General features: G+C 55.6%; 1 protein-coding gene across 1 annotated transcript in view; it reads right to left on the bottom strand.

Moving 5' to 3' along the window:
- LOC119969176 (myosin-7-like) overlaps nucleotides 1-12,264 on the bottom strand; it is a 184,968-nt gene that overhangs the window by 40,405 nt on the left and 132,299 nt on the right. Inside the window, exons 27-29 of the mRNA XM_038802412.1 lie at nucleotides 8,295-8,684; nucleotides 6,196-6,322; nucleotides 430-548 (exon numbers count right to left, since the gene is read on the bottom strand). Of these exons, the coding sequence (XP_038658340.1) occupies nucleotides 430-548; nucleotides 6,196-6,322; nucleotides 8,295-8,684 (636 nt within the window). The remainder of the gene's footprint in view (nucleotides 1-429; nucleotides 549-6,195; nucleotides 6,323-8,294; nucleotides 8,685-12,264) is intronic.

Genomic DNA, 12,264 nt, shown 5'->3' with positions numbered 1-12,264 from the left:
TATGACCCTCCCTATCTCTGTAACCTCCTCCAGTCCCTACAATCCTCCCTATCTCTGTAACCTCCTCCAGCCCTATAACCCTCCCTATCTCTGTAACCTCCTGCAGCCCTATAACCCTCCCTATCTCTGTAACCCCCTCCAGCCCCACAACCCTCCCTATCTCTGTTCCTCTGCCTTCGTACCCATCGCCTTTTCCATTTGCTTCACCAATAGTGTCCATGCCTCCAGCAACTCAACCCTAATTTCAGGATCTTCCACCTCTGGCCTTTGCATTCCTTCTTTCTTGAAACTGATTCTTTGGCCAAGGTTTTGGCCATCGGGCCTGACCTCGAGCTTGGTGACCATTGTCCCGGATTCTGCTCCTGTGAAGTGCCTGTGACCTTTGTCTGTGGAACATTTCTGAAGTAGAGAGGCAATAAAATCACTCACTTTGATCTCTTCCTCCAACTGTCTCCTCAACTCTTCGATACTCTGTGTGTAGGACACCTTCCCTCGGCTTAGCTGGCTGATGAGAGCTTCCTTTTCCTCCATTTGTCTGGTGAACTCGCCTGATGGATATCAAGGAACAATCTGAGAAACACTTCTACAGACGATAATCAGCCATCTGAATTTCCCCCTGACTTTCCTTCAGCGATGACACCATCTTTTGCTGGGACACATTGCTATAAATGTTGTCAAGTCTCTGCTATCTCCACAAGTCAATACTCTGCATCTCACTGGACGGGAGTGGTCACCATCATTTACTCAATGTTACTCAGGTTGGGTAGGAGCAGCCATGTGAAAATTCATCACCCTACCTCACCCCCGCCTCCTGGCCCTCGCCCCTATCAGGATCCCTGGGCTGGAGTCTCCGTTTCTGAGATTGAGTGTTGATGGCGACGCAGAATTCGTGGGCTTTCACAAGAGCAAAACTGGCGCCGCACCTGGACCGATTCAGTGACTGTGGAGGAGTTAGCACCGGTGCCAGGTGGAACACAATCGATTCCAATGGGAAACGGTTCCGGATTCACCGGGTCCGTGATTGACACTCGGCAGGCTGACCAGCTGCAGCCACTCATACACATTACACCCACCCCCCCACACACACTCATCCCAGCCCCACACACACATTACACTCCCCACACACACTCATCCCAGCCCCACACACACATTACACTCCCCACACACACTCATCCCAGCCCCACATACACATTACACTCCCCACACACACCCATCCCAGCCACACACACACATTACACTCCCCACACACACTCATCCCAGCCACACACATTACACTCCCCACACACACTCATCCCAGCCCCACACACACATTACACTCCCCACACACACTCATCCCAGCCCCACACACACATTACACTCCCCACACACACTCATCCCAGCCCCACATACACATTACACTCCCCACACACACCCATCCCAGCCACACACACACATTACCCTCCCCACACACACTCATCCCAGCCGCACACACACATTACACTCCCCACACACACTCATCCCAGCCACACACACACATTACACTCCCCACACACACTATTCCCAGCCTCACACACACATTACACTCCCCACACACACTCATCCCAGCCGCACACACACATTACACACCCCACACACACTCATCCCAGCCGCACACACACATTACACTCCCCACACACACTCATCCCAGCCGCACACACACATTACACTCCCCACACACACTCATCCCAGCCGCACATACACATTACACTCCCCACACACTCATCCCAGCCGCACACACACATTACACTCCCCACACACACTCATCCCAGCCGCACACACACATTACACTCCCCACACACACTCATCCCAGCCGCACACACACATTACACTCCCCACACACACTCATCTGAGCCGCACACACACATTACACTCCCCGCACACACTCATCCCAGCCGCACACACACATTACACTCCCCACACACACTCATCCCAGCCGCACACACATTACACTCCCCACACACACTCATCCCAGCTGCACACACTCATCCCAGCTGCACACACAACATCACACTCCCCACACACACTCATCCCAGCCGCACACACACATTACACTCCCCACACACACTCATCCCAGCCGCACACACACATTACACTCCCCACACACACTCCTCCCAGCCGCGCACACACATTACACTCCCCACACACACTCATCCCAGCCACACACACACATTACACTCCCCACACACACTCATCCCAGCCCCACACACATTACACTCCCCACACACACTCATCCCAGCCCCACACACACATTACACTCCCCACACACACTCATCCCAGCCGCACACACACATTACACTCCACACACACTCATCCCAGCCGCACATACACATTACACTCCCCACACACACTCATCCCAGCCCCACACACACATTACACTCCCCACACACACTCATCCCAGCCACGCACACACACACATTACACTCCCCACACACACTCATCCCAGCCCCACACACACATTACACTCCCCACACACACTCATCCCAGCCACACACACACATTACACTCCCCACACACACTCATCCCAGCCGCACACACACATTACACTCCCCACACACACTCATCCCAGCCCCACACACATTACACTCCCCACACACACTTATCCCAGCCACACACACACATTACACTCCCCACACACACTCATCCCAGCCGCACGCACACATTACACTCCCCACACACACTCATCCCAGCCGCACACACACATTACACTCCCCCCACACACTCATCCCAGCCGCACGCACACATTACACTCCCCACACACACTCATCCCAGCCGCACACACACATTACACTCCCCACACACACTCATCCGAGCCGCACACACACATTACACTCCACACACACTCATCCCAGCCGCACATACACATTACACTCCCCACACACACTCATCCCAGCCCCACACACACATTACACTCCCCACACACACTCATCCCAGCCACGCACACACACACATTACACTCCCCACACACACTCATCCCAGCCGCACGCACACATTACACTCCCCACACACACTCATCCCAGCCGCACACACACATTACACTCCCCCCACACACTCATCCCAGCCGCACGCACACATTACACTCCCCACACACACTCATCCCAGCCGCACACACACATTACACTCCCCACACACACTCATCCGAGCCGCACACACACATTACACTCCACACACACTCATCCCAGCCGCACATACACATTACACTCCCCACACACACTCATCCCAGCCCCACACACACATTACACTCCCCACACACACTCATCCCAGCCACGCACACACACACATTACACTCCCCACACACACTCATCCCAGCCACACACACACATTACACTCCCCCCACACACACTCATCCCAGCCCCACACACACATTACACTCCCCACACACACTCATCCCAGCCGCACACACACATTACACTCCCCACACACACTCATCCCAGCCGCACACACACATTACACTCCCGACACACACTCATCCCAGACAACAAGGTGACACTGGTTGTGCAGGAGGCCGTCCATACAGCTGATGGGTCAGCTGGGGCCAGAGGGCACCGAGGGGAGTGCCCAGTGGGGACACCTATACGACCGGTGGCCCTAAGTTCACAGTGGGCTGTTAGCGGTGTGCACAGCTGCCTGGCTGCCTTGCCGGCTGAGGCGATGGTGTTCCTACCCGTCCACCCCAACCCCACAGCCCACCTCCTGGCCACCCTCCACTACTCCCCCTGCCAGCGGCACAACTGTGAGCAAACTATGGCGATGTTGGACACTTTCATAGAACATAGAACATAGAACATAGAACAGTACAGCACAGAACAGGCCCTTCGGCCCTCAATGTTGTGCCGAGCAATGATCACCCTACTCAAACCCACGTATCCACCCTATAACCGTAACCCAACAACTCCCCCTTAACCTTACTTTTTAGGGCACTACGGGTAATTTAGCATGGCCAATCCACCTAACCCGCACATCTTTGGACTGTGGGAGGAAACCGGAGCACCCGGAGGAAACCCACGCACACAGGGGGAGGACGTGCAGACTCCGCACAGACAGTGACCCAGCCGGGAATCGAACCTGGGACCCTGGAGCTGTGAAGCATTTATGCTAACCACCATGCTACCCTGCTGCACTAAACTTTCCGTATCCCCTCTCTCTCCCTCGGCACCCGCAACGCCGGTTTCACCATTTTTAAAAGCATAAGTGAACCGCGCCGTTGGATCGGAGGCGGAGAATCACAGAGGCTCCGGAGAATACCGGGTCAGGCCCGCCAATGATATTCAAACGCTGTTTACTGTACGTTCTCTCCGGAGAGCATTAACGCCGCTGTCGAGGTGATGGAGAATTGTGATTTGGTGTCAAATCGGCGCCCGCCGCGATTTTAATTATCCTCGCCCAATTGCGTTTCCCAATTGCAGTGTTGGCAAATGGAGAATCCCACCCCCTAACTTTACCCATGGGTGGGGGGGGGGGGGGCAATGATCAAATCCGCATGCAGGAAACTCAATCTTCACCACCACCTACAAACCCCCCCCCCCCCATTGAAGTTCACACGAGGACCCACACTGACCGCCTGCCCCCCCCACCCCCAGCCCCCCGCCCGCCTGCTCCTCCCCCACCCCCAGCCCCCTGCCTGCCTGGTCCTCCCCCACCCCCAGCCCCCTGCCAACCTGCTCCTCCTCCACCCCCAGCCCCCCACCCGCCTGCTCCTCCCCCACCCCCAGCCCCCTGCCTGCCTGGTCCTCCCCCACCCCCAGCCCCCTGCCCACCTGCTCCTCCCCCACCCCCAGCCCCCTGCCCACCTGCACCCCCCACCCCAGCCCCCCGCCCGCCTGCTCCTCCCCCATCCCCAGCCCCCTGCCCACCTGCTCCTCCCCCACCCCCAGCCCCTCACCCGCCTGCTCCTCCCCCACCCCCAGCCCCCCACCCGCCTGCCCCCCCCCCCATTTTCCGCGGAGTGGATCATTGCAGAGTGGATCACCGTGGAGTTGATCATCATGGAATGGATCACCGTGTAGTGGATCACCGTGGAGTGGATCACCACATAGTTGATCACCACCGAGTGGATCACCACATAGTTGATCACATCAGAGTGGATCACCGTGGAGTGGATCACCATGGAGTGGATCACCGTGGAGTGGATCATCGTGGAGTGGATCATCGTGGAGTGGATCACCACATAGTGGATAACTGTGGAGTGGATCATCATGGAGTAGATCCCCATGTAGTGGATCACCACATAGTGGATCACCGTGGAGTGGGTCACCGTGTAGTGGATCACCACATAGTGGATCACCGTGGAGTGGGTCACCGTGGAGTGGATCATCACATAGTGGATCATCGTGGAGTGGATCACCATGGAGTGGATCACAGTGGAGTGGATCACCAGGGAGTAGATCACTGTGGAGTGGATCACCATGGAGTAGATCACTGTGGAGTGGATCACCATGGAGTGGATCACATTGGAGTGGATCACCGTGGAGTAGATCACTGTGGAGTGGATCACCACGGAGTGGATCACCACAGAGTAGATCACCATGGAGTGGGTCACCGTGGAGTGGATCATCACATAGTGGATCACCATGGAGTGGACCACCATGGAGTGGATCACAGTGGAGTGGATCACCATGGAGTAGATCACTGTGGAGTGGATCACCGTGGAGTGGATAACCGCAGAGTGGATCACGCTCTCAGCTTCTCTGACACCAGCCTTTGTCTCCCCCAATGTGAGTGAATATTATGGCACAGAGGGGGGGTAAATTTCATTCTCCCCAAACCCATCTGCCCATGCTGTTCCCCCCTCCCCACCCCCACCCACAGCCCCACCCCCACTTCCACCCCGAGCTCCACCCCCACCCACAGCCCCATCCGAACTCCACTGCCACTCCCACCCCCAGCCCCACCCCCATCCCGAGCCCCATTGCCACCCCACCCCGAGCCCCACCCCCACCCCGAGGCCCACCCCCACCCCGAGCCCCACTCCCACCCCCAGCCCCACCCCCATCCAGAGCCCCACCCCCACCCCGAGCCCCACTGCCACCCCCACCCCAGCCCCACCCCGAGCCCCACTCCCACCCCCAGACCCAGCCCCACCCCCATCCAGAGCCCCACCCCCACCCCAGCCCCACCCCGAGCCCCACTGCCACCCCTACCGCCACCCCCAGCCCCACCCCTACCCCCAGCCCCACCCACCGTTCTGACTCTGCAGCTTTGCTTTGTGTGAAGCCAGATCTGCCACTTGACGCTGAAGTTCCGCAACTTTGGAATTCGCTTCATTTAACTGATCTTCATAAGTTCTGCACATCTTCTCAAGGTTGGCCTGGAACACGGAGAACATCATTTACTCTTCACACTTCTATCCAACCACTGAACTAAAGACTGGGATCTGTTCAGAAAGGATATCCCAGTATCTTTGCAAATCTGTTTCCATTCAGGAACAAAATCTCCCGTTGAAATCATTGATCACAGTGAGCTCCAGTTAAAAATGTTCCTCCCCCTGAATCTTTCTCCAAAACCTTGATCTGTCTTTCTTTGGTTCTTGTAACTTCAGCCAATGGGAACAACGTTACTTTTTGCCCTCACAATTCATCTCCTGCTCTCTTGATTCTATTCTCACTAAACCATTAACCACTCACCTTCCCCTCCTGTCAGCTGTTAGCCGATATTGTCAAGGGTTCTCCCTCTTCAGATGTTGTCCTTCTCGCCTTTAAATCTGTCGTCATCACCGCTCTGCCAAAGAATAATCCTTGACCCCACTGTCATTGCAAACTACCATCCCATCTCCAACCTCTCTTTCCTCTCCAAAGTCCGTGAATGTTGGTTGTCACCTTCCTCATCTATTTCCATCTTTCCCAGAACAACATGTGCAAATCCCGCCAATCCGGTTTTAGCCTCTGCCACTGTGTCAAAATGGTTCTCATCAATATCACAAATATCATCCTGTGTCATTCAGACAAAGGTAAACTTCCCTCCTTCTCCTTCTCAACCTTCCTGCAGACTTTGACACGGTTAAACACACTGAACTCCTCCTTTACCAGCCGGTGGGCTGCTCCCACCAGGGCCGGGATTCTCCCCTACCCGGCGGGGCGGGGGGTCCCGGCGGGACGGAGTGGCGTGAGCCACTCTGGCGTCGGGCCTCCCCAAAGGTGCCGAATTCTCCGCACCTTTAGGGGCTAGGCCCGCACCGGAGTGGCTCCCGCTCCGCCGGCTGACACGAACGGCCTTTGGCGCCCCACCAGCCGGGGCTGAAAGGCCTTCGCCGGCCGGCGGAAGTCCGTGCATGCGCCGGTGCGTCAGTGGCTGCTGACGTCATACCGGTGCATGCGCAGGGGAGGGGGTCTCTTCCGCCTCTGCCATGGTGAAGGCCATGGTGGGGGCGGAAGAAAAAGAGTGCCCCCGCGGCACAGGCCCGCCCGCCGATTGATGGGCCCCGATCACGGGCCAGGCCACCGTGGGGGCACCCCCCGGGGTCCGATCGCCCCACGCCACCGCCAGGACCCCGGCGCCTGCCTGCGCCTGCCAATCCCGCTGGCACCAGACGTGCTCTGATTCCCACCGGCGGGATTGGCCTGTCAGCGGCAGGACTTCGGCCTATCGCGGGCCGGAGAATCGCCGTGGGGGGCCCGCCAACCAGCGCGCCTCGATTCCCACCCCCGCCGATTCCCGGCTGGCGGAGAATTCGGGCCACGGCTGGGGCAGGATTGACGCCGGCCCCGAGCGATTCTCTGACCCCCTTGGGGGGGGGGGGGGGGGGGGGGGGGGTCAGAGAATTCCGCCCCAGGTTCTGTTCTTACCTTAGGTGCTAAATTGGGGGAAGGTTAATTACAACAATATTAGGCAGGAACTTTACTTTTCTTTGTTCTTTGTTTTTTACACAGAGGGTAGTGGGTGCCTGGAACTCGCTGCCAGAGGAGGTGGGAGAAGCAGGGACGATAGTGACGTTTAAGGGGCATCTTGACAAATACATGAATAGGATGGGAATAGACTCCGGAAGTGCAGAAGGTTTTAGGTTAGACGGGCAGCATGGTCGGCACAGGCTTGGAGGGCCGAAGGGCCTGTTCCTGTGCTGTACTTTTCTTTGTTCTCTTTAATCACAGCCAGAGAGTGACTGGCAATGGCTTCTCTTCCTGATCCCACACCATCACCTCTGTTAGTACCAAGCATCAGAATGAAATGTTAACTTATCTTTAAACAAGAAGTTTGTTTGTCACAATTTGATGCTCAATAATTAGGAACATTGAAAACAATATTTGAAATGAAACCGGCCAATCACAACCCAACATTTTGCTCACCTTTGATTTTGATATATGTTCAATGCTGGAATTTAAATCATCGGACTCCATTTTCAGTTCACTCTTCTCTTTCTCCAACTTCTGTTTAACCCTCTGTAGGTTGTCAATCTGCTCACTCAGTTCTGCCGCCGTGTCGGAATGTTTCTTTCTGAGGGCAGCGCCAGTGGCTTCGTGCTGCAGTGTGGCCTCCTCCAGGTCACGGCGGATTTTCAGAAATGCAGCTTCCCGCTTCTTGTTCATCTCCACTTGCGCTGACGTTGCTCCTCCTGCCTCTTCCAACCTCTCACTCAACTCCTCCAGCTCTCGGGACACATCAGCTCTCTGCTTCTCCACCTTGGCCCTTGCAGCTCGTTCTGCTTCTAACTCCTCCTCAAGCTCTTCAATTCGAGCCTGGTTAAAAGGCAGGAAAAATAATAATCAGAACTGGAACTGGATTAATCACACATTGACAATTTTCCCATCAAATAGACTGAGATCGGGAGGGTGGTCCTCTTCGTTAGAATTGAAATCTTTAATTTTGGGATCAAGTGTTACTCACATCGCTTTTTGTTCATCAGCCTTAATCTTGGGAGTGGGACCTGACCCCAGACCATTGGGCCCAGGGGTGAGGGAAGAGCTACCAATCAAACCATGGCTGAGCCTCCATTATTGACAATCTTAACCCCAAACTCTGGAATTCGCTCCATACATCCCTCCATCCTACATTGCTCCTTAGAACCTCCCTCTTTAATCAAGTTTTTGCCAATATTCCCTAATATAGCTGAGTGCCAATCATTGTTTAATAATTGCTCTGGTGAGGCCCCCCCCTACTGTAAAGCTCCTTCCTGTGTGTTGCCTGATTTCCCATTTCTTTTACTTTGCTGTTATTATTTTGATTCACGGATGAATAATGGGTATGGCACATTAAGGCAAACAGCCCGTATCTTTAAATCAAACAGGAGAATCCAGAAGGCAGCACAGAAGGCACAAGGCAGCACAGTGGTTAGCACTGTGGCTTCACAGCGCCAGGGTCCCAGGTTCGATTCCGGCTTGGGTCACTGTCTGTGCGGAGTCTGCACGTTCTCCCCGTGTCTGCGTGGGTTTCCTCCGGGTGCTCCGGTTTCATCCCACAGTCCAAAGATGTGCAGGTTAGGTGGATTGGCCATGCTAAATTGCCCCTTAGTGTCCAGGGATGTACAGGTTAGGTGGATTGGCCATGATAAATTGCCCTTAGTGACCAAAAAGGTTAGGAGGTGTTATTGGGTTTGGGGGATAGGGTGGAAATGAGTGCTTAAGTGGATCTGTGCAGACTCGATGGGCTGAATGGCCTCCATCTGCACTGTATGTTCTATGTTCTCAGGCTGTGTCCATTTAAACTGGAGTTACAGTCTGGTTGGCACCAGTGAGAGCGATGGGTTGGGACCCAGTTTGAGTGATTTGGCTGGTGGACAATGAATTGATCCAAAAGGCTGTTCTCTGCCCGGTAACAGGTGGTGGTTGGATCGTCTCCCACTGCGATATTTTTCAGAGTCCCAAAGTTTCAGTTTGATTCCTGGCTGTTCTTTTTCCAAAAAGGCTGTGTTTGTGAACTGGCAGAGGTGAAGATATTTACAAAGAGAACCATTACAGGCCGTGCAAGTCCAGACTGTCAACTTTCTCTCAACCGACCAACTCTCCCCCCAGAAGCCTGAATACAAGCCACAAACTGAACAGAAGTGAAGTCTCTCTCTGGAAAAGGCTCTGAATGCAGCATTTCTAACCTACAGAAACCCTCAATCAATTAATCTCCAGAGAAGATCATTACATGCTACAAACCAATCTGCAGATAGCTGTGAAGTCTGCTAAAAATCTGAAGCAAAGACTTTCTTCCTTTCACTTATGATTTTTACACCTTACCACCCCTCTGTGTTTGTTTGCCGTGTGTGTTTGTGTAGAGGGTGGGGGCAAGTAAAACTGTGGACTAGGAATTAGCTTATAGTTACCCAGTTGTGTTTACTGCATATTTCATGATAGTTCCCCTGTTATAAGTAAACAGTAATTGTGTTTACATTTACAAACCTGGTGACCGTGATTATTGGACAGCCAAGGGCTTTGGGAATTTTTCTAAGAATTATTGGTTAATTCACTTGTGTTGTGACTCCGGGGCCTGTGGGGCTGGAATTGACCGGGGCCTGTGGGGCTGGAATTGACCGGGGCCTGTGGGGCTGGAATTGACCGGGGCCTGTGGGACTGGGATTGACCGGGGCCTGTGGATCTGGAATTGACCGGGGCCTGTGGGGCTGGGATTGACCGGGGCCTGTGGGGCTGGAATTGACCGGGGCCTGTGGGGCTGGGATTGACCGGGGCCTGTGGGGCTGGAATTGACCGGGGCCTGTGGGGCTGGAATTGACCGGGGCCTGTGGATCTGGAATTGACCGGGGCCTGTGGGGCTGGGGTTGACCGGGGCCTGTGGGGCTGGAATTGACCGGGGCCTGTGGGGCTGGGATTGACCGGGGCCTGTGGGGCTGGAATTGACCGGGGCCTGTGGGGCTGGAATTGACCGGGGCCTGTGGGGCTGGGATTGACCGGGGCCTGTGGGGCTGGGATTGACCGGGGCCTGTGGGGCTGGGATTGACCGGGGGCCTGTGGGGCTGGAATTGACCGGGGCCTGTGGGGCTGGAATTGACCGGGGCCTGTGGATCTGGAATTGACCGGGGCCTGTGGGGCTGGGGTTGACCGGGGCCTGTGGGGCTGGAATTGACCGGGGCCTGTGGGGCTGGGATTGACCGGGGCCTGTGGGGCTGGAATTGACCGGGGCCTGTGGGGCTGGAATTGACCGGGGCCTGTGGGGCTGGGATTGACCGGGGCCTGTGGGGCTGGGATTGACCGGGGCCTGTGGGGCTGGGATTGACCGGGGCCTGTGGGGCTGGAATTGACCGGGGCCTGTGGGGCTGGGATTGACCGGGGCCTGTGGGGCTGGGATTGACCGGGCAGCAGCCCAGGGTGTAGTAATGCTGCTTTAACAATGCCACATAAATTCAAATTGTTGTCATTGATGCCGTTCATTTCACACATGGGACAATCCTCAGGAAGAACCAGGCAGGAAAAGTTCAGTATTCACACCCCAAGAGCCAGGGAGAAAGAGAAGGGACCTTTAACCCACTGCTCACAGTGTGCAAGGAATGGTGAGGGGTGGGGTACGCGGTTGTACGCTGGATGGTGAGGGGTGGGGTACGTGGATGTACGTGGGATGATGAGGGGTGGGGTACGCGGTTGTACGTGGGACGATGAGGGGTGGGGTACACGGATGTACGTGGGATGGTGAGGGGTGGGGTACGCGGTTGTACGCTGGATGATGAGGGGTGGGGTACGTGGATGTACGTGGGATGATGAGGGGTGGGGTACACGGATGTACGTGGGATGGTGAGAGGTGGGGTATGCGGATGTACATGGGATGGTGAGAGGTGGGGTATGCGGATGTACGTGGGATGATGAGGGGTGGGGTACACGGATGTACGTGGGATGGTGAGGGGTGGGGTACGCGGTTGTACGCTGGATGATGAGGGGTGGGGTACGTGGATGTACGTGGGATGATGAGGGGTGGGGTACACGGATGTACGTGGGATGGTGAGAGGTGGGGTATGCGGATGTACGTGGGATGATGAGGGGTGGGGTACACGGATGTACGTGGGATGGTGAGAGGTGGGGTATGCGGATGTACGTGGGATGGTGAGAGGTGGGGTATGCGGATGTACATGGGATGATGAAGGGTGGGGTACGCGGGTGTACGTGGGACGATGAGGGGTGGGGTACACTACGTACACGGGATGGTGAGGGGTGGTGTACGCGGATGTACGCGTGACAGTGAAGGGCGGGGTACGTGTGACGGTGAGGTGTGGGGTACGCGGATGTACACGGGATGGTGAGGGGGTACACTGCGATATGTGGAAACAATTGAAAGGTCAGCTTCAAGCAGCTGCTAATTATTGAACAGATGCGCTGCCCCCGTTGG

This window comes from Scyliorhinus canicula, chromosome 7 (genome assembly GCF_902713615.1).
Source record: "Scyliorhinus canicula chromosome 7, sScyCan1.1, whole genome shotgun sequence".
Lineage (NCBI taxonomy): Eukaryota > Metazoa > Chordata > Chondrichthyes > Carcharhiniformes > Scyliorhinidae > Scyliorhinus > Scyliorhinus canicula.
The sequence above is the reverse complement of the archived record's forward strand: the minus strand, read 5'-3'. Positions and strand labels throughout refer to the sequence as shown.